General features: G+C 46.1%; 1 protein-coding gene, 1 long non-coding RNA gene and 1 pseudogene across 2 annotated transcripts; 2 read left to right on the top strand and 1 right to left on the bottom strand.

Moving 5' to 3' along the window:
* Positions 1-28: 28 nt before the first annotated feature.
* LOC125545045 lies at positions 29-2,807 on the top strand. The gene is made up of 3 exons (XM_048708892.1): positions 29-435; positions 1,554-1,774; positions 1,946-2,807. The coding sequence occupies exons 1-3, from the start codon at positions 120-122 to the stop codon at positions 2,624-2,626; spliced, it is 1,218 nt and encodes a 405-aa protein (XP_048564849.1). The 5' UTR covers positions 29-119; the 3' UTR covers positions 2,627-2,807.
* Positions 2,808-2,912: 105 nt separating this feature from the next.
* On the bottom strand, positions 2,913-8,200 carry LOC125546965 (annotated as a pseudogene).
* Positions 8,201-18,273: 10,073 nt separating this feature from the next.
* Positions 18,274-19,420, top strand: LOC125548724. Its single transcript, XR_007301152.1, has 3 exons — positions 18,274-18,438; positions 18,520-18,693; positions 19,261-19,420. It is a non-coding gene; the product is annotated as an uncharacterized LOC125548724 (long non-coding RNA).
* Positions 19,421-20,951: the final 1,531 nt, after the last annotated feature.

Here is a 20,951-nt window from a genome sequence, read left to right as displayed (position 1 = left end):
CCCCCCCCCCCCCCCCCCCCCCCCCCCCCCCCCCCCCAACCCCCCGGAGCGAAAAGAAAAATAACAATCCGAGCGTAGCGAAACCCTAGGCAGCGCAGCAGAGGAACCGATCCCCGGCGATGGCGGCGGCGATGGAGGAGCTGACCCGCAGCGGGTTGGCGGGGATGGATTTCTCCATCTTCCGCGGGGAGTCCGAGGCCGAGGGCGAGCGGGGTGCCGGGGGGAACCATGAGTGTATCAACATCAGGCCTCCATCCCCATCCCCATGCGCCAACGAGGAGCAGCCGCCGCCGGAGAAGATGGAGCAGGAGGAGGAGGAGGGGGAGGGGGAGAAGAAGGAGGAGTGGGTCTACAGGGAGGAGGATCGGATCACCAGGTACCGCGGGCTGTGGGAGAGCCGCTTCGCCGGCAAATACGGCTCCTTCGACGACCAGAGTAAGGACACCTCTCCCTCCCCTCCCCTGTTTCGCTCGCATCACTTCCAATTTTCCGTTCATTGGATTGTACTCCTAGCTAGGAAGTAAACAGTTGCAGCTTTCATTCATTCATGGGAACGGCTATTAACTGATCGTAATTGATCTGTGAGTGAGGTGGATTTGTGGATGTTTCTTTCTCCTCCGTGGCATCAGTGTAGCCATGTGATTACTAGTATGTCCAATTTTCTTCTTAATGTAGAAAAGGATACTAACAGAGACCCTTTCTAGCCAGATATGGAAAAAACAGTAACAAATATCAAAAATCTGAATTTGTGTGTGCGTGTGTGTGTGGATGAACATCAACAAATATTCTAAATCATGCAAGATCTTAGCTTGAAAAGACATTTGTGGAGGCATGTACAAGACAGAATAAAACCGGGACTCAAAAAGACGCATTTTGGAGCACTCGGTCTTTGGTTTTTTGGCACACATCTCTACAGATGTCTTTTCGTGGCAAAAATTTTAGAGGATGTTGTTCATAGACAAAAAAGTCTGATTCTTTTGATTTTTTATTACCTCTTTTGGGGAATTTACTGTCATGCGGGTGCATCTGTGCTCCGGATTAGAGTAAATCATTTCTTAGCTAGTTTCATTTAGCATGGATGTGTGTTGTTTGCTGATAACAAGAAGCTCTCCTTCCAAACTTAGAGGCATCTCCATCTTTGATGATTTCCAGCTGGCTATGACTCAACTGCCCCCAGATATTGCACTAGATATTGTCTCTATGGGCTGTTGGGGTATCTGGTCCATCAGAAACGATAAGATCTTTTGAGCAGCAGTTCCACACATCCAGGGCTGGAAGTTTTACCTCCAAGAAGGACTTTGGGCAGCACAGATCAAAGCAAAACATTCTAAAGCGGATAAGATTAGATCCTGGGTCACACAGAACATTTAATTAGTTTCCAGGTTTCATAAAACTGGTATTGAGTGATCTCTTTATATGAACGTTTGTATGTACATATTTTTAATATAGTTTACGGTAGAACTATTGTTCTACGGTTTTCCGGTCAAAAAAGATAACAAGAAGCTCTATTTGTTCCTGTGATACATGGCTTAACTTTGCTTCCTGCACTGCAGCAACTCTTGGTCCCATGCGCTTTACATTCGGACCCATCCCGAGCTACGCCAGACCTCATTGTACCATCCAGATCTTCGGCATCCGGGTGGCCAACCTGGAAGACGGTCTCCAGTGGCCGCTGCATGTCCACGGCTTTGTCGCCGCGAGGGACACCTCGGATCACAATCGCAACTTCCTCTTCAACCGCACCAGTGATAACTGCCAGGTCCTCACCCGACAGGCAAGCACCGTGCATCATTTGTTGTCTGTTGTTTTATGTTAAAATATACTTCCTCTGATTCTTCATCTTCATCGAGTTGGAGCATGAATTTGATATATTCACCATAGTTCTCGTCTTCGTTACATGATAGTCTGCCAGTCTTTTTGTTGACATGTGTTGCTTGCATTGGAGGATCCATACCTACTGCTGACAGGCCCGTCGCGCGCGATCGTGATCATTGACCCGATCACGATTGAGTTCCAGCTGAAGGTGAAGAGCAAGACGGACCCCGAAGAGGACGAGATGCTGGCCTTCGGGATCTTCAACTACCCCCAGACCTACCTTGCCACACATGTGATCCGCTCTGGTATCCTCTGCGACCGGTGCACGATCCAGCTTGCCTACGCGCCGCTGGACCCCTCGGGCGAGGCGACCGTCATCCATGTCCGGATCATCGACGGTGTGTGGCCAGAGGGTCTCCGTGGGCGCGTCGTCGCCGAGGTCACAACCGTGCGGGAAGGAGAGGTGCTGCTGCTCGACTCCCGGGACGGGAAGATGCCGATCAGCCCTTCAACCGGCGCGGTCGAGCTCTCGAGGCACGTCGTGTCGGTGGACCTCGAGGGGGGGAAGCTGGTTGTCTCCGTGGTGGCGTCCCCTCAGACCGCTGGCAAAGAAGACGGTGATGATGGTGGTGGCGCTGCCGTCGTTGTTGCGCGAGGCGAGGCCGTGTTCACGCCAGAGAGGGCCGGCACGAGCAATGGCACCTGCGATCTTGGCTTCTGCAAGGTGGAGGTTGCTGTTGCATGGTCCCTTGTTTCGAGCTTGTGGAATGAGTGGCGCGCCCTCGCGAAACTCGCGAAGGAGAGGGCATGAATGAGTGTTCTTTGTGTTCCTGTGTAGTGATCAGCTCAGGCGAGCACTGGAACCGAGGTTCTTCTATGTCTGTTTAGCCTTGTTTGAGAGTTGATCTAGTCTGCTAGTTTATTCAGTCTACTTAATTACTATATTTTGTGACTGGTGAAGTGCTTCTCCGTATGACCGCCTCTTTTTTTCACTTGTCTTTGTTCAGTTATAAGTAAGTTTTGTGTTGATCTACTTTGGTCTGTTACCTGTTGGCTTGCAAGATAGTCTGCCAGCAAAAAGATAACACTTGCTAACATGAAGAATTCTGCCAGTGAGTTAACCTACAGCAATTTAATCTAACCTTTCCAGGTATTTAACAAGTGATAAACAGTGATAAATGTACACACAGTTAATTTGATCCCCCCAAGTTAACCTACATATGCACTGTCTGCCTCATCATCATCTTCTCTGCATAGGCTTCAGCAGGTCTTTGAGAGTTCCTGGCCGCCTGGCGTCCTTGGCTTGCGACGACTCCTCGGCGCCGCAGCTGCAGCTGCTCGTGTTGAGGCTCGCGCCGCAGACGAGGCACATGCCTTTGCAGGTGCTGCTGCAGAAGGCATCCAGCGTGATCTCCAGGTGGATGATGTCCCCAAGGTTCTTCGAGATGTCAATCTCCTTCTCCCCAGCCGGGATGTCCCCAAGGTTCTTCGAGATGTCAATCTCCTTCTCCCCAGCCGGGAAATGCAGGCGGTCATCGTTCTCGTCCTCGCTGCCAGCCAGCGAAGGGAACTTGGTCCTGTCTACCGAGGTCGATCACATCAGGTTCCTCCATGGGGTCCTCTGTCAGTAGGAGTGAGAAGTTCGCGAATATGCCTTCGGCAGCTGGCTCGGCACACCTGAAAATGGAGCATGATAATGATGGGTTTCAGAACCAACAACAACACTGCTTAGTTGTACTACCCTCAAATCAGCCAAGTCAAAATTCAGGCCATAAACAGAATTAATGCTAGTTTTATCAGGAGAAAAACTCTGTTGCGGTCCGTTCATAAAGAGTCAACTTTGTTGCAATTAACTAGAAACAGAGTATTTCCATATCGAAAATGCCAGAATATAATATTCCCCCTTAACAGCCAACAATGGATCTAATGACCAATAACAGCCTTGATAATAATATTGTCCACAAATTACCCAAGTGAGATGTAGCTACATCAGTTACTAGAACCGAAGTATCTCCATGTTTTACAATTTAGCTGAACTATAATTTACTGTTTATCATCTCTGGCAGATGCATCATCAGTACATGCCACCATGCCAGCTCCAACTGAAAGATCAGTGTGATGCCTTTGAGCTAAAGGAAACAATACTCTACTAGATCTGTATAATGCCTGGAGAAAAATAGCACAACATATCCATGATGCCAAGGTTCAAGGAGGAATGGAAGGAATACCATGCGATTCGAGTTTACCCATATAGCCAGATTACCTTGGTCGAACGAGCTAGCTGTAAAATGTGGCAGTTTGAAACCCTGTAGGCTGTTTGTAGATGGGCAAGGGACATGGTTTCAGAAGCGCGGCGGCCCGGCGGATTAAGCAGCCGCGCCGGTAACAACGGTGCGTGGTGGTGACAACAGGGCGGTACTGGTGATTCGGGCGGCGGATGATTGGTCATTGCTAAGCAGCTAGCGCGTAATCAGAGGAGTACTTATGATGTAGTAGGATTCTGAATTTGTGTCCATGGTGCATTGCAGACAGTCAGACATACAGCAACAGCAGATGATAAGATAAGACGAAAAGCAGCAGCAGGAGGAGGTGGTTGCTCACCGGTAGCAGCCGAGGGTGATGACGGTGCGCAGGATGCCGTCGAGCCGGAGCGGCCGCGGCGCCGGGCCACGTCGACTGAGACGAGCACGGGCGTCGTCGTCGCGGCCGTGTCGCCGGCACTGGCGGAGGAGAGGATGCCCATGGCGGCGGCGCGCACCCGGGAGTGCGGGGAGGAGAGGTCGGCCAGGCCGAGGCGCTCCAGGGTGGTGGCGTACTCGACGTGCTGCGCCGCCGCGTCGCGCCGGTACACCACTGCGCCCTCCCACGGCGACGGGCCCTCCTCCCCCTCCGCCTCCCCGTCGGCGAACCCATCGAAGTCTTCCAGGTCGAGGGTGAGGAACCCGTCGTCGCCGTCCTCCGGGTCACGGCGTGGCGGCGGCCCCGGGTCCGCCGTCCAGGCGTCCAGCCGAGGAGGCGAGCGGACGGAGCTGGAGCAGGGGGTGGGGTGGGCGGCGATGGGGAGAGGTGGCCGCCGTCGCTGGCGGGGCGCGGCGGAGGAGGAGGATGGACGGGCAGTGGCAGCGCACGGCGGCGCCGACGACGACGCCGAGCGGATAATACACCATCCTCTCCTTTCTTCTCTCTCTGCATTTAGCCAAGAAAGCTTTGCTTTTCTTTTCAGGCTGATACTCCTGTAGCACTACTTCACTAAGAGCATTTACAGCCCAACATAGCAAATATGACCTCTTAAACGCCCGCGGTCAGTGACTGGGTGTGTCCATTTTAAGCCTCTATTTGTCCACCCGCACAGTCACACTCCTCATTTTCTTCGCAACATGTCTGGTCACTTTCATGTAACTAGGGAGATGAAAAAAAAGAAAGAAAAGAATGAATAAAGAAAGAAAGAGAAAAGATGGTTCGAGATGAGACCGCGCCCGCGCTCTCTCATATTCTCCCTACATTTGATATGGACATGAGGGTTCACGGACAATCCAGACGTATAGGGATGATACGAGGCGTCCGGTTGGGCCACGTTTTCCCTTCTCTCCTGTCTGGTCACTGACCGGAGCGTACGAGAGATAGTCTGCATCTGACTGCAGATGCTCGATATTTTTAACAGTTTCTTCCATCGCTTCATCAAGGCAAAGAAACTATTCTTGACAGTATTTAAGAAAAACTATTTTTTATAGTATTTTTTCTAAAAAATTGATAGTAACAAGGCAAATAATCTTTTTTTGAGAGAATTTGCTACGAAAAAGGACGGTAAAAGAATGGCATTGTATCTTGTTCTCTAGAGTTGCAGTGGTCGGCGGGATCCCTCTCGACGGCTCTCACGGTTTGGAGAGGTGGGGTGGCAGCTCGTCTCGCAGGCTCCAATGGTAGCACCCACAGGCAGTGACTGGTGTGCCAAGGGCTCCCACGGTGACAGTGCTGTTGTGGATGGTCGCCGGATCAGCGAGCCGCCGTGACCATGTGGACGCGCCCAATGGCCCGCACCACCGGAAAGAGAACTTCATCTTGAGGAGGATAGTATTAACCCAAAAGAGAAATTCATCTTGAATTTGCATGAGAAATATTTTGGATGTCTTTTTTTTATTTTGTTTAATTTTGCAAAATAGTAACAGTCCAAGAATGTAGAAGATCTAAGCTCTTGCATCAGATGAATTTTTGGTTGTTTTCTTGACGATCTGTTATGTCAAAATTTGGGCAAGCCTGGTATATGAAAGGAAATTCAGAAACGCGCCAAAATCTTGTGGACAGGCGCTAAATTCAGAAGCGCGCCTCAAAGTTGTGGACATGCGCCGGATTTGCATTGACATACTACAAGTCTACAAGTAAATGTAAATCAATCAATCAAACAAAACCGTACTTGTTAGTATATCAGTAACCTTCTCAAATTAAAGCAGCAGAACCCAACGGTTGCTTCGTGATCTAGTGTTTTCCAGAAAATGAATCAGAGGAGAATAAAGATCAACATGCCAGCACGAATCTGGAAGGAAGATATCCGATAGCAAAGATTACGGAATAGGTCTTATACGAAATAGAGTACAAATAGAGTACAAATAGATATTTGTTTTACAGCTTTGTGGAACGGCTGCAGGAAATGCAAAATTCAGTGGAAATGAAACCTGGTACAACCCGTGTACATACATAGGATGATCTGTCCAGTGCAAATCATCATCGACGAGGACTTTGTTGAATTAACAACCACAGGAAGCAAGCGATTATTCGGGACGACTACATGCATAGTAAATACCTTTGGAGATGTAGACTTGTTTCAAAAGATAGATGCGTGTGCACCCCAATCCAATTTGGCAGCACACGTACTTCCTGTCGATTGACACAGCAAGTAAACCATGAGTATAAGACGTGATAAAAGGATGAACAAAGGTACTCACTTAGTCCAATTAAATTGTGATAACGTCAGAGGTATCGATAAAACCATTTGACTTGTATACCATCATAAGGGCAACAATGGTCGTGAGCTCACTACCATTTGTCAGATTTTTGGCATGAGATTTCTGCGTCGCGCCGGTACACCACTGCGCCCTCCCACGCAGGGCCGGCCCTGGGGCATGGGCGACGGGGCGACGGCCCAGGGCCCAAGCGAGGGAGGGGGGGGGCACATGATGGAGTATATACATATACTATAGCCCAGCAAAATGACTCACGCTCGTTTTAATGTTTCTGCATTCAAATGACTCACGCTCGTTTTAACGTTTCCTTTGTAGGTTCGTCGCCCTTGCCGACCCGTCGGCCTTCTCGCTTGCTCGGCGCCTTGCCCCTTGGCCCTTGCCGCGTCGCCCTCACCTCGCCGGCTCAGCCGTCGCCGCCACACAGCAGTTCGGCAGGCAGGCGGCAGCCCGGCCAATCGGCCATCCGGCATCCGGCACCGCGGCAATACGGCAATACCTATACAAGTACGCATCCGACTGGAAGTCAAGAAGTACGCATCCATGTTCCTGTCCATCCCCAAACCTCAATTTGACAATCTCAGCAATTTATTTATTCTTTATTTAGTATGTATGTATTGTAATCCAATCTATCAATTTTTTGTCATTCTATGTAACATGTTTAGGGTTCCAATTATTTGAGGTCAACTATGTTGCAAGATAGATTGAATGGCCTGGCTATGTGCTGCATTGAGAAGGATATCTTGGACAATGTTGATCTTGATTGTGCCCTTAATGACTTCGCATCAAGAAATGCCTGAAGAAACTTCTTTTTGAAACACTGAAGTATTATTGTTGTCGATGGAGTCAGTCTAATTTCGTTCTTATTTGAGGTAATCATGTCATATTAGTTTTATTTTGCGATCTTTTTAGTACCATTGTTTTTTATGGAGTCGGTTCGAATTTGGTTATTATTGTTCTGGATGGAGTCATTTGAATTATTATACTCATATTTTAAACCAAAGATGTGTGATTGAAAGTTACTTTTAATAATTTATATATATATATATATATATATATAACACGCATACATATATATTGTCTTAGGACTTAGAACATAGGGGCCCATGTCGTCGAGTTCGCCTAGGGCCTTCCGAAACACAGGGCCGGCCCTGCTCCCACGGCGGCGGGCCCTCCTCCGCCTCCTCGTCGGCGAGCCCGTCGAAGTCCTCCAGGTCGAGGGTGAGGAAACCGTCGCCCTCCTCGGGGTCGACGGCGTGGCAGCGGCCCCGTGTCCGCCGTCCGGCCGAGGAGGCGAGCGGGCGGAGCTGGAGCAGGGGCTGGCGACGGAGCGAGGTGGCCGCCGTCGCCAGCGGGGCGCGGAGGTGGAGGAGGATGGGCGGGCAGTGGCAGCGACCGGCGGCGCCGACGCCGAGTGGATAATACACCATCTTTCTTCTCTCTCTGCACTCTGCAGTGAGCCTTTCTTTCTTTCCAAGCTGGTACTACTTCACTAAAAGAATATATTTTTAAGAGTTTCTTCCATCACTTAATCAAGGTAAACAAACTATTTCTAACAGTATACTTTAAGAAGGACCATAAATATATGACAGAAACGAGGCAAAGAGTGGAAGCGGATTTGTAGCATCCGGATGCTCCACACCCATATATGAATATTAAATCCAAAAGGATACCAAAAAAATTTGAAAAATAAATCTGGAATTTGGGGATATTAAACATGGGTTCCCGATCTACTCCTGTGTGAAATTTTTGATTTTATTTTAAGTTTTATTTTTCTGAAATGCTTGGCAACGCGGGTGTGTTTTCCAAGTGCCCGTTAAAATGCACGCGGCAAATTACTAAACGCCAGGCAGACTTGTCGATCCCAGTAGTGAATATAGGTTGTACTTAATATTAACTAGCTATGCCCGCGCGGCGTCACGCCGCGCCTATTGATACGTTATGTGAGAAATTCTATATACGGTGATATTAAACGTTATCCATTAAGTATCCTATTAATTGTTCTGTTTTTGCTTGTTCACTTTACTTTTTATGTTATGGTGTATGTATAAAAATCATGTTGGTATTAATGCTGAAATCTTTCATGAAGAAAAGCTTTATTGAATGAAAAGAGTTGGTACATTGTAGATAAATTGAATACATATTGATATTGCATGATTAATTTATTGGTTCTTTGGTAATTCATAGCATCCTTGTTCGACAGCCCGCTGGGTTTGTGCTGGTAATGAGATGATACAGAGCTATGTCGATATACTTCATGTTGAAATTACATACGTTTGTAAATGAAATCCTCATGTGTTACTTTTCCGACTGTTTGATTGGTTGCCAGTCTGGACATCAATTTTTTTGCTCGGAGCGTTCAAGAATCATTGATGTGGGTTGGTTGGTTGTATTAAAGCATAGCATTGAGTTTTTCCTTTTCTTTTAACTTTGATGTATTAGTGTTTCTTTCTCTTATTCAAGAAAACCTCAAAAGGCACTGTTGGGCAAGGTATCTATCTGTTGTCCCTGCCTGCCCTGCTTCCGTGTGACAGAATAAAACTAACTAAAGGTGTAGGATAGACGAATAAGGCACTTTGAAAAGTGGAATTATATTACATAAAACAACCATTTTTTCGGACCGAATTAAACTGAAGGCTTCAATTTTGTTACACAAAACGCTAGGGATTTTATCACAAAGAGGCTTGGTCATCAAAAATCAAGACATTGATTCTGACCCAAAGAATTAGACCTGAAGAAACATCAAAAGTAACTAAGCTTGGATGTAAGGACCATGATGTTATTAATGAATGTTGTATTATACATGTTGTGTGTCACGAAGATGGCAGCCCTATGTTCGTACCACCTCATTAACCCCATATAGGTTACCAATCTTTTTTTACTATGATGGTGTATTCTATGTAAATAACACAAAGGACTGTAAAAACAAAAATAGTATGCATAAACCAGGAAAATTCACAACATGAAATTTAGTGGACATGAACCTCAATAAAAAAGAACAATATAAATGTATTTTTGTTCAATGTTTGGTTTGCACTGGCAAACACATAGATATGTTTAATTAGTTTACTTAATGGGGTCCAACACAAAGGTAATTGCTGAAGGCTCAGTCACATGCAATGATCTAAGGTCAACCTCGTGATAGCTTCTCATGTTGAGATTGGATATTCAACTCAAACTAAAATCAATATTTTTTTCACATTTATTTTAGAAAAGGAGGATGACCCCCGGCCTCTGCATCTGGACGATGCATACGGTCACTTTATTAATTATTCTCACAAGACCTTACAAAGTCATACAACAGTAATACTAAAGCCGCCGTCTAAGCAACAAACTGCCGCTACACCTATCCCGTTGATGAAGGGGCGCAGATAGCCTGGGCCTAATACCAAACAGGCATCGCAGCCAAGCCTAACATCTAAGACCTGAGATCCCAACCTAGCCACTTGCCGGGTCTGGGGCACACACTGGTCCGGCGTGCTCTCAGAGGCCGCCACCGCCAACTGCCACCGCTCCCTCTTCAGAACTGTACTGATGCATCAACCTTGATCGGTCCAGCTATCGTCGACGCCACCACGGCGCCCAACGGCACCTCCTCCCTGCGCGCAAACAACTGTACACGTCGCGGTCGCCACTGATACACCTCAGCACCATGCTGCCACGTACCACCAGTCGACACAGCTTGAAGCCCTTGAAGGATCTGTCGTGCGTAGCACCTGCCGACCAAGCATGACCAAGCGTAACACCTGTCGGTCAGGCATGACTTGACATCTCCACCGAAGCTCCATGCAAGACGAAGCCGCTCCACCTCCTGCCTCTGACTTCCAGCACTGCTCCACAAAACGACGCTCCCAAGAGAGAAACGACACCGCAGTGCTGCCATCGTCCGGTCTGGAACACCAGATCCTAGGGTTTCCCCCGAAGCAATACGAGTGGGTCGACGGTAGTCACATGATTTATGCCCACGACGTCAAAAATGCAGAGAAAAGGAAAATCAAACTATCTGTTATTTATGCCCACCTAGTTCAATTACAGATTTCATTCTCATCAAAAGGATGATAGGTGGTCTGGATCATCTTTAAAAAAATGCAGAAACATTTTTTGCATCTCCGTTTTCCTTTCTTAAAAAAATTATATTGACTGGGTACGAAACAAAAGTAATAAAACTATTGCGCCTCGCGCGGTGTACAATACCTAGTAGCATGCCTAGAGACCACGATCAATATTCACTTCCTGACCAGAGGGACCACGTCTACCATCAGCAGGCGATCAAGCAGAACGCGGACAACCCGATCGACGCCCAGCAGAGCCACCATGCCTTTTTTTTCGCAGAGAGAGTCCCACGCCTTGCCATGAAGGAAACAAATATAACAACCAGGGAAAACCACAAACTTAAACGCAGCATATCCACACCTTGAATAGGCTCGGTCCCTATCATGACCACCATATAAATATCATAGAACACCAAAAACTACAGCAAAGCGGCAACCGACCTAAAGCAGCAAAAGGAAAAATTCAACACGACGCTGCTGACAACAATGAAATAACATATGCAAACGTGAAAACAGTAAACAAACCAGATACAGAGAAAATATCTCTTAGTAAGCATGGAGAGGCAAAAATATATATATGAAAAAAGAATAAAGAAAAGAAGCCACCCACATGAAACGCCCGAAGGAAAAATATCTCAAACGAAAAAAATATAATGCAAAAACGCTTGCAATAGCCACATGCACGTAGTCACATCGGCTGCCATGCAGGTAATCATATCCCTCCAAAATTTGCACCGGTGAGTGCAGGCACCTATGGGCGGCCAAACTACCATACCACAGAGCAAAAGGCAATTTGATCAAACAAAACAAATCCAAGGATAAATTGCTATGTCCACCCAAGGAGCGTACCACTCGATTATCCCAGATTTCAAATGGCAAACCCATAAAATTCGCTGGTCAATCCAAGAATATCTCAAATAAAAGAGTAGAAAAGAAATCCCTTGCAGGGATAGATTTTTTTTTTCTGTCAAATGATCTTTGTTGGCCATACGGGAATAGTTGCTGCATGCACTGGTTGGACGTGAATTTTGGGGTTGATGTGACCACGTGCATGGGAGTAGGAGTACCGAGTACGTGCATAGGACTTAGAAATAGTTTTGTCCTCTCACTGGGTGGTCAAGGATTAGGATTTCTTTCTGCTTGCATGCGTGCAACGTGTTGGGTATTCAAATAGTCTGGAGGACCATGGACAATGCAAACTAAAAAACTAACTTGAGTTTTTGCACCCTGCATGTTAATTTGTTGGACAGTATCCATGGGTGCAAAGGAAAGACCTCTTGGATATCAAGATGAAATTCTTGGTATCCTTGTCCTTAATGCACTGAGGCAATCATATCCCCTTAGCAGTATTTCCCTGCAAGAAATAGCACGATCTTACATATTCATATATGGAAGATGTTTTCCTGCAAGAAATTGTTTTAGTGATTACATATTCATATGAAAGAAACACCCTCATAAATCAAAGTACATGCATAAAATTCAACCAGATATATTCTTAGCATGCTTCAGCTTCTAAGAACTGTTATGTTAATATTAACTTAAAAACAAATATACTTTTTTTGAAAGAAAATATACTTGGGTAAGTTTGATTGACATGGAAATAAAGGTGGACAGTTTTTCTGCAATTTAAGTCACGACAAAAAGGTTAGTACATGTGTAGTTTAAAAGAGGAATATACAGACCAATTCACCATGAATGTTTACAATGAAAAAAGTGAAGGAGGCAGTATCGAAGAAACGACGTTTGTCCATCGCGGAGAAAGGCCATGCGGGTCGCGAGTGGTTAATCTCCAGAGGCAGCGTCCGTAGTGGTGGCGACACGGTTGTTCATGTGCTGAGCCGCGGCTGCAGCTCCAGCGAGCCACGGCGAGCGCGTGGAGGCGGCGACCGGCCACGGGAACAGCTAGACAGCGCGCAACCACATGGTCCGCGGCTTCGCGCGTTGGAGGCGTCCAGGCTTGGGACGGCCAGGCGCCCAGGCATGGTCGCGGCTTCACACATTGGTTATAGGCGACTGGGCGCTGCGATAGCAAGACGACACAATGCGGCACACATCAACTTGGCCGTGCGGCGCTGCAAGCCTGGGCTGAGGCGGCAAGGGCTGACAACCGAGACAAAAGGGATGACGAACGGGCAACATGGTGACTGACGCGAGGCGGCGTTCATGCGCTGCACGCTTCGGGAGACCATTAGTGCCGGTGGTGTCCGGCGCCAACAGCATCTGGCCGGACGCACGTCATGATCAGCACGTACCTCCCTCCGTGGACCTTGTGGGCGGTCCACCGCCAGGCCAGCATCGCTGGCGTCGCTGGGGATCCCAACCATGGTGAAGACGATGCAGGAGGCCGCGACCACTGATGCCGGTGAGTTCCAGTGGCAATCAGAGCCTCCACCTTGGCATACGCAGTAGCCGAACCAGGCATAGCGACACTCTCACCATCGCTGCCCCCCTCAAGTTGGATGCGGCTGATGTGCGGGATCACGTGCTTGACTCGCCGCCGCTGGTTAAGTTCTTCGACTCCAGCGACTGCCGACTCGCAAGCCAGGGGCACGGCCGTATGGCCGGAGGGCCACTTTCTCGTGCCCTTCTCAGTATTCGCTGACGAGCTCTCAGTCGCCGCCGCACTCCTCCGGTACATGCAGCTCCGCGCGTGATTGCTGTATTGGAACTGGTTCATTAGACGTAGTCGCCATGGCAGGGCAAATGAGCTCCATGGTTGTCGACGCTGCGCCTACAAGAGGAGGAGGGCACCGCCGGGAGGAAGGAGGGGCAGGTGAGAGGAGGCTCCTCCGTGGTGGGGTGGTCGTTGATAACGGAATGTGACGTCAATTGAACCGGACGAAGAGGCCTCGAATCGGGAAAGAAAATGCAACACCATGAATGAAAGCTGCAGCGGAGGAAGTTGAGCTTTTATAGGACCATAAAGCGGTGGGGTATTTTACCTGATCCTTCCAGAGGGAACCACTATAGCGGCGCCGAGAAATCTCGATTGCCAACGAATTAAGCCGCACCGACTATTATCATCACATGCAAAACCGCATGCAACCACGTGGGCACATCACGTGTCCATCCCAAACATGCATCAATCAATCCCACCAGATCTGGTCACGTGAGCATGCACATCCAGTCAGAGAACGTCAAGGAAGACGTTGAGAAATTGGCTACGGATCGTGCATGCAAACCAATGGGAACGGGCGATCGTGTGCGCACATGCAGCCAATAGCAAACTGAAACAGAAATCTCACCCACAATTGCTAACTGCACATGGATGTGTACCACGCCAGGTCCCCCAATAAAGCAGGTGGCATATTCCTATTGGTCAGATTTTGACTGATAAGAAAAAGTCAAAAAAACCTGGTAAACTAAACCTGGCCAGGTTTAGTATATTTAGAATATGTACACTTATTAAAATCAAAACAATTTATTTGCCAAGAATTGAATAAATATATCTCCTAACATTTGTATTAACGAGCTCTTTTAGGGTGATTGGCGGGTTACAAGTTGTACTTTCGAGTAACTCCACCACTGATTTTTCTTGACCGTTGGATCTGAAAAATCAGTTAAAAATTTAATTTTTGGTCAAAAGGGTAGAATGGTCAAAGAAAATTAGCTCGTCCGCCCCCCACCCCCCCCTCCCCCGCCCCCCCCCGTTTCTGCTCGCATAGCCGCCACCGCCGCCCTTTCCGCCGTTCCGATCAAGAGATCCGGCGGCGGCCCCGATCCAATCAAGCACCAGCGTTCCGCCGCCCTTGCCCAACGCCAGGAACTGTTGTCCGTCCGCTGCGGCGCGCCGAGCCCGACGAAGTCTCCCCTACCCCACCGCCGACTGCAGCGCCTCCCTCCGTGAAGCAGCCGGCGACGCCCAGCAACGCCAGCGAGCACTTTGTGGACAGGTGCCTTTCCCTCCCCTCCCCCCGCCCCCGCCCCATGCGTTGCTAGTCAGACAGTCCGCCGGCTGCCAGAGGAATTTTCTGATTAAAAGCCAACAACCTTGGGACAGTTTGGTATAGATGTTTTGATTTGTTTGTCTAAATTGCGTCCAGCGGCAACAAATGGTAAGAGGGATGGGGTCAAGCACTATCCACAGGTCTTGCAAGAATTCTGGAGACTCGAGAGCAGTGGTATTTCGTGTTGTTCTATCTATCTAGTTGACATCTGCATAAATGTACATGCGTCTGTTCTGATAAAACTGCAATTCTCAGGTAGCTAGCGAGACGGTAGCTTGACAAGGTCACAGCGGACTTGGTAGTAGTATATGGATTATTGCAACCGCCCACAACACAAGTTACTCCTTCCGCAAGCCTTTCACAGCCGCGTTCACCTCTCGAATATCCTCGGTGCTAGGAGTAGAGCCTGTTTTGTGAAACAGAGGTGTGTGAGAATATTGTGAGGCATATATACATACATATACGAAAAAGGAAGAGATCCAGAGGATCCTTACCAGGTGCTAAACGCTTCTGGTCTCTAAGACGATCAACATTCCAAACATTCTGATCCACCATGGCCTCAACATCAACTCCTGTCCATGGCAAAAATGTCAATAAGTAGCTAGCTAGAGAGTTTAGAGGCAGAAGAAAACAAACTGAAGTGATCACATAACAGTTGCAATGTTATTCAGTTTGCTATCAAACTTCATATGACATCATAGGATCCAAATGACCTACCTTAATTAACCAATAGTACATGAAGAGTACAAAACACACAATCAGTTTGTTGTGAAAAATAGCAAGAGATATATAGTCTAAAGAATCAGTACTAACTAGCCCCACCATGAAAAAAGCAGCCTAAATTAGGTGAGCTAGCGAGCATGCCAGCTTAATTAATCAGTTGGCGGATACAAAATTACTTGCCGCATTCAAGGTTACTACTTTTGAAGTTTGTGTATAATATAAAAATGAATGGATGTGCTATGATCTTGTGCAGAAGAGACAGATCAGTCATAATGTGGCCAAGTTCAAATTTGTTTCCCTAGACATACTTCTGTGTTGGGCCTTGCAATTGGCCAATATATAAGATGCAGGTTTGACCATTTGTACTGCTCATATCCTGGTGTACAGTTATGATGTTGAGTTATGGTCATTCTTTTTGGTACATGGAGCGAGTCGAATATTCTGATTCCGTTTTCTGTATTTTGTTAACCGGTTGCAGAGGGAAGGATGGTACTGGTGAGGAAGTAGTCAAGCCTTTTACTCTGACTAAACTGGATTTTGATATTGGATACTTTGAGCTTGTTTTAAAGGTACTTTATTGTAAACATGTTCCAACCCACTGAATATCTCTTATCATTGATTCTGATGGTAAAAAGACTATGTGGCCAGTTGACTAGAATAATTAGCTTCATTGTACACCATAGTATTAATTCACTTCCGAAGATATGCTGAACAAAATAAGCCTTGATGAACTTCTGAAACGCTGAAGCTCTTACCTTGAGGGGAATATGTGAGCATGGAAATTCTTTTACTTCCGGTGCATGATTGAGACCAGTTGTTAATTTGTATGTGATATGCAGGAATAGATGGCCGATGTAAGTGCTGAGTGTTTGGATGAGTACGTAAACATTGTCAGCAGGATGTTTCATAGCGGGGATGAAGGTTTTGAGTTTTATAACAAGTATGCTCTTGAGAAAGGCTTTAGTGTGAGAAAAGGCTATGTTGAGTGGGATGAAGCGAACGAGAAGATAATTCTGAGGAAATTTGTCTGTAGTCGTGAAGGTTGCCGTGAAGAGAAGCACATGAAGAGGAAGAGAGAAGATAGGAAGAGAAAGCCACGGAATATCACTTGTGTGGGGTGTAAAGCGAAATTTGTCATTGCAAGAGTCACCAAAACAGGGCGGTGGTTTGTGAAGGATTTCATCGATGAACACAACCATCCTCTGGCCCCACGAGACCTTGCTTGCTTTTTGCGTTCCCACAAAAGAATCAGCGACGAGCAGAAAGCGGACATTATAGAGATGGAAAGTGTTGGAATCCAGAAACACAAAATCATGGATGTGTTGTGCATGCAGTACGATGGATATGACTAGGTTGGATGCACGACGAGGGACATCTATAACTTCTGCCATCACTACAAGCAGGAAACAGTCGCTGCTAGTGATGCTCAGACGGTGATCCGTCACATGATGGCGCGGCAAGAGAGAGACCCAGATTATTTCCTCAAATACTTGGTTGATAAAGATGGGCATCTGAAGGGATTGGTCTGGTACAATACTCAATCTCGCCTTGACTATGAGGCTTTCAGCGATGTTGTGGTTTTTGATAGCACATACAGGACCAATAAGTACAATTTGCCGTTTGTGCCGTTTGTCGGGTTGAATCACCACCGCAACACAGTTATCTTTGGATGCGGGATCATTTCTCATGAAACTAACGAGGCGTACGAGTGGATGTTGCGGACATTTTCTGAAGCCATGGCGCAGAAGCATCCGATATCTGTAATCACTGACGGGGACCTTGCAATGCAGAGAGCGATCAGGGTGGTGTGGCCTGACTCATACCACAGGCTGTGTGTATGGCACATTCAACAGAACATTGTACGCCATCTGCATGATGACGAGGTTAGGGAAGAATTTAGATATTTCATATATGACTTGTCTTGTATGGAAGAGCATGAGATAAAATGGATAGAGTTCTTACAAAGGAATGAAGTGACAAGTGAGGAAGTTGTGGTGTGCTCCATACCTGGTGGGGCACTGTTTCTTAGGATTGAGCAGCAATCAGCGGAGTGAGAGCCTAAACTCCGTGCTACATACACATCTTGAGGGTAAGATGACATTGTTTGATATGCTAGAGCACTATGAGCGTTGCCTTTCGGGACGACGCTTGAATGAGGCGATCCTAGACATCGTGGCCTTGCAGTCCGTTCCATTTACAGACGCGGATGCTTCAAGTCTTGAGAAACATGCTGCCCGAGTTTTCACTCCTTGTATGTTTGAGTTGGTCAGATGGAGCATAAATGACGTCAGCAAATGTGTTATCAGCGAGATACTAGATGCATGGGAGTTGACTACATATGTTGTGGCTAAGATCGATAGAAGAGAGAAGAAGTTCGAAGTGCGTTGTGAGCTGAAGGAAGGTTCTCTGTACAGGATCAGTTTCTCTTGTCGTAAGCTGGAGTGCTTGGGAACACCATGCTCTCACATATTCTACATCTTGGGAATACGTCAAGTGGAACTGCTGCCTAGGTGTTGTGTTCCCATGAGGTGGACGATGAGTGCAAAGTCTGCATTCCCTCCGACCAGAAAGAGCGAGATGTATGACTATTCGGAAAGCCTTGTGAGGTACTGTGAGTTGCGGAATTTGAGTCACGCGGCATGTTTCCGGGCATGTCAATCCAGTGAGGAGTATCAGCGTCTAAAGATGGTTCGGAATGGACAAGATGGCAGCAAGGAATCAAGCCGTGGTCAGGAGGAATGCATTAGGTTTGGTCCGGTGCTGCCACAGACGACAGAAATTGATTGTGGAGATTTGGAAAAGGTTCTGGACCCAGTGCATGTGCAAGGCCGAGGTGCACCGAAGAAAAGGTTGCAGGCAAAGATGAAGAAGCAAAGATCAAAGAGGAAATGTGGCTACTGTGGGGTGACAGGTCATGATCGGCGTAATTGCACTAAACTGCAAGAGGTGTCAAATATGTCCATTTTTAATTTTTGCATCTGCTTTACTCATTAATATAGTGCACTAATTATATTTGGTGCTCTGTAGGAAATGATGGCAGCAAACTATTAGCTGCAGCTATCTCTGCAAGGGGTTTTGTGGTAGGAAACTGTTGCCCTTGTGGTCCATTTTTCAAGTATTACTTTCTGCAAGTATTTCATTTTCCACGATCTTGCCGATCCGTCCCCTGCGATGCCTCAACCTCCTCGTAGCCCTGCACATGTAAGCAATAGAGTGCATTTTTGTGATTGTTTTCCTTCTTCAGTTGATAATTTTGAAGCACTTGAATGAGTCTTTTTTCTTTGCTGGTTGTCAATATACTATAGCATGTTCAGTACGAGAACGTATCCAGTGCTATGGTTGAACTCGTGCTACGAATGCTCCGAGCGATTTTGAGCCACTGGATGAAAAGTTGATGGATAGGATGTTATCATTAGGTGGTCGCCGGTACATTTTACAAAAAGGACCTTGTAAAACCATTTTAGGTGGCCGCCTGGAGTAGATTATAGTTGTTGTGTTTTTCTGCTGGTTCACTTTGTTGGTCTCAAAATGAAACTCCACTTTTGATGCCCAACTGAAATTTCTGAAAGCATTACTAGTCATTATCTTGTTCATGATTTATTTTCTTGTTGCAAATCCACACTCTAGCCATGATCTAGCATGCAAATCTTAAGTAGTATCGTTCACAGGGCCTTTAGCATAAATTAAACTTTATCCAACTAGATAATTTTGTTGACCTTTTGTCTTGGATATGCACCTGAAAATAGTTGATGTTCCTATTTTTTTCAGGTATTCTTGTCTGCATGTTCAGCTGCAAGCTCATCTGTAGAGAAAAAAAATTGTTGTACAAGCTAGTATTGAAGTTGCATCCACTTTTTCCTTGTTCTGCAGCCCAAGGTATCTTCAGATGATGATTGGAGCTGGATGGCGCTCAAGCTATTGCGTAAGCTAGGATATATGGAGTTTGAAAGTTCTGTGTTGTAATGCATCTCTTCTGTAAAGCGGTTGATTTATGTTTGGACATAAAAAAGTGAGATACAAGAGTTGTAGAACAAAGCTATCCTTATAAAATACTCCGTCCGTCCCATAATGTAAGACGTTTTTTGACACTACAGTAGAGTCAAAAAACGTCTTACATTATGGGACAGAGGGAGTATATTATATCAGATGTATGTACACAATGTTTGAGTTAGCCTGTGCATGTGACAGTGGTGAACAGAAATTTATATATGATCTTATCAAATTTTCTAGAGTTTTTACAATACATATCCTAATTTGATAATCAGCCTAACTACTTTAGTACAACTTCTGCAAGACAATTGTAGCCTAGACACTAATTTAACTCGAAACCGCGCTTCGTTTGGTTGGCGCAGATGTGTTCCCGTTTTCCAATCAGCTCCGATCTGGGCGTCTTCAGTTTCGTTAAGTCCTGTATCGGAAACCATGGCTATGAAAGACATTGCGAGCGAAACAAATACAACCTTACGGTTTTGGAATGCATTGGAGTCAGAAGCCGTGGCTTTTCTACGAACCAAGCGTTGTTACTACATCTTAAAGCCTTAATGCAAGTTGTCCAGACAATATGACACTTGATATCTACTCCCTCTGTAAACTAATATAAGAGTGTTTAGATCACTAAAATAGTAATCTAAACGCTCTTATATTAGTTTACGGAGGGAGTAATTATTAACACTGCCATACAAAAGCATCTCTTAATTCTGTCATATAAATGTGCAGACCATGGAAATATCTTTCCTTTACACAGAATAGCCGTATCACAGATTCTTTGGTTCTCAATAAGCTAAAGCATCAGAAATAACCAAACTATTGTGTGAAATAACACTGGTTTGGACTAGTGCAGCATATGCAATAAAAAAATAGTAAAAGCCACAATTTAGTATGTGGCATCTAAAAATTGAGCAACAACTCAAAGTTGAAAGCCTATTATTGTAAACATAGTCTCACAATTGTCACTTGAATGAAGTGAATTGTTGGATGAAAATAATATAAACACTACTTCGGACAATAAATTCAGCTCCCAAAGCTTGGAAATTTGTAGAAAAAACCAAAACCTACTGAAGAGGCTTCGTCACTGCTGCCGAAATCCAATGCTTTCCTTCGAATTGTTATCTGCAAGTTCTTCTTTTGGGCGATGACCCATATTCGCCCATGTCCCTTCTTGCCGATTATCTTGTACCCCCACACGAATATATGTTCTTCCTCAGACATTGTCCTGTCCAAAGCATAACCAAAGGTATTTAGATTAACATGCAATGATGTTATTATTTATTTCATTGTGTAATCTAGATTATTGACTCTAGTGCAAGTGGAGGCTGAAGGAAATATGCCCTAGAGGCAATAATAAAGTTATTATTTATTTTCTTATATCATGATAAATGTTTATTATTCATGCTACAATTGTATTAACCGAAAACATAATACATGTGTGAATACATAGACAAACAGAGCGTCACTAGTAT

This window comes from Triticum urartu, chromosome 3 (genome assembly GCF_003073215.2).
Source record: "Triticum urartu cultivar G1812 chromosome 3, Tu2.1, whole genome shotgun sequence".
Lineage (NCBI taxonomy): Eukaryota > Viridiplantae > Streptophyta > Magnoliopsida > Poales > Poaceae > Triticum > Triticum urartu.
This window is presented reverse-complemented; position numbering and strand designations above follow the sequence as displayed.

What these genes read in the sequence shown, in the direction of transcription:
- LOC125545045 (XM_048708892.1), top strand. Translation starts at nt 120, where the DNA reads ATGGCGGCGGCGATGGAGGAGCTGACCCGCAGCGGGTTGGCGGGGATG. An exon ending in CGGCTCCTTCGACGACCAGA is followed by an intron (nt 436 to 1,553) that starts GTAAGGACACCT and finishes CCTGCACTGCAG; the next exon opens with CAACTCTTGGTCCCATGCGC. An exon ending in GCCAGGTCCTCACCCGACAG is followed by an intron (nt 1,775 to 1,945) that starts GCAAGCACCGTG and finishes CTTGCATTGGAG; the next exon opens with GATCCATACCTACTGCTGAC.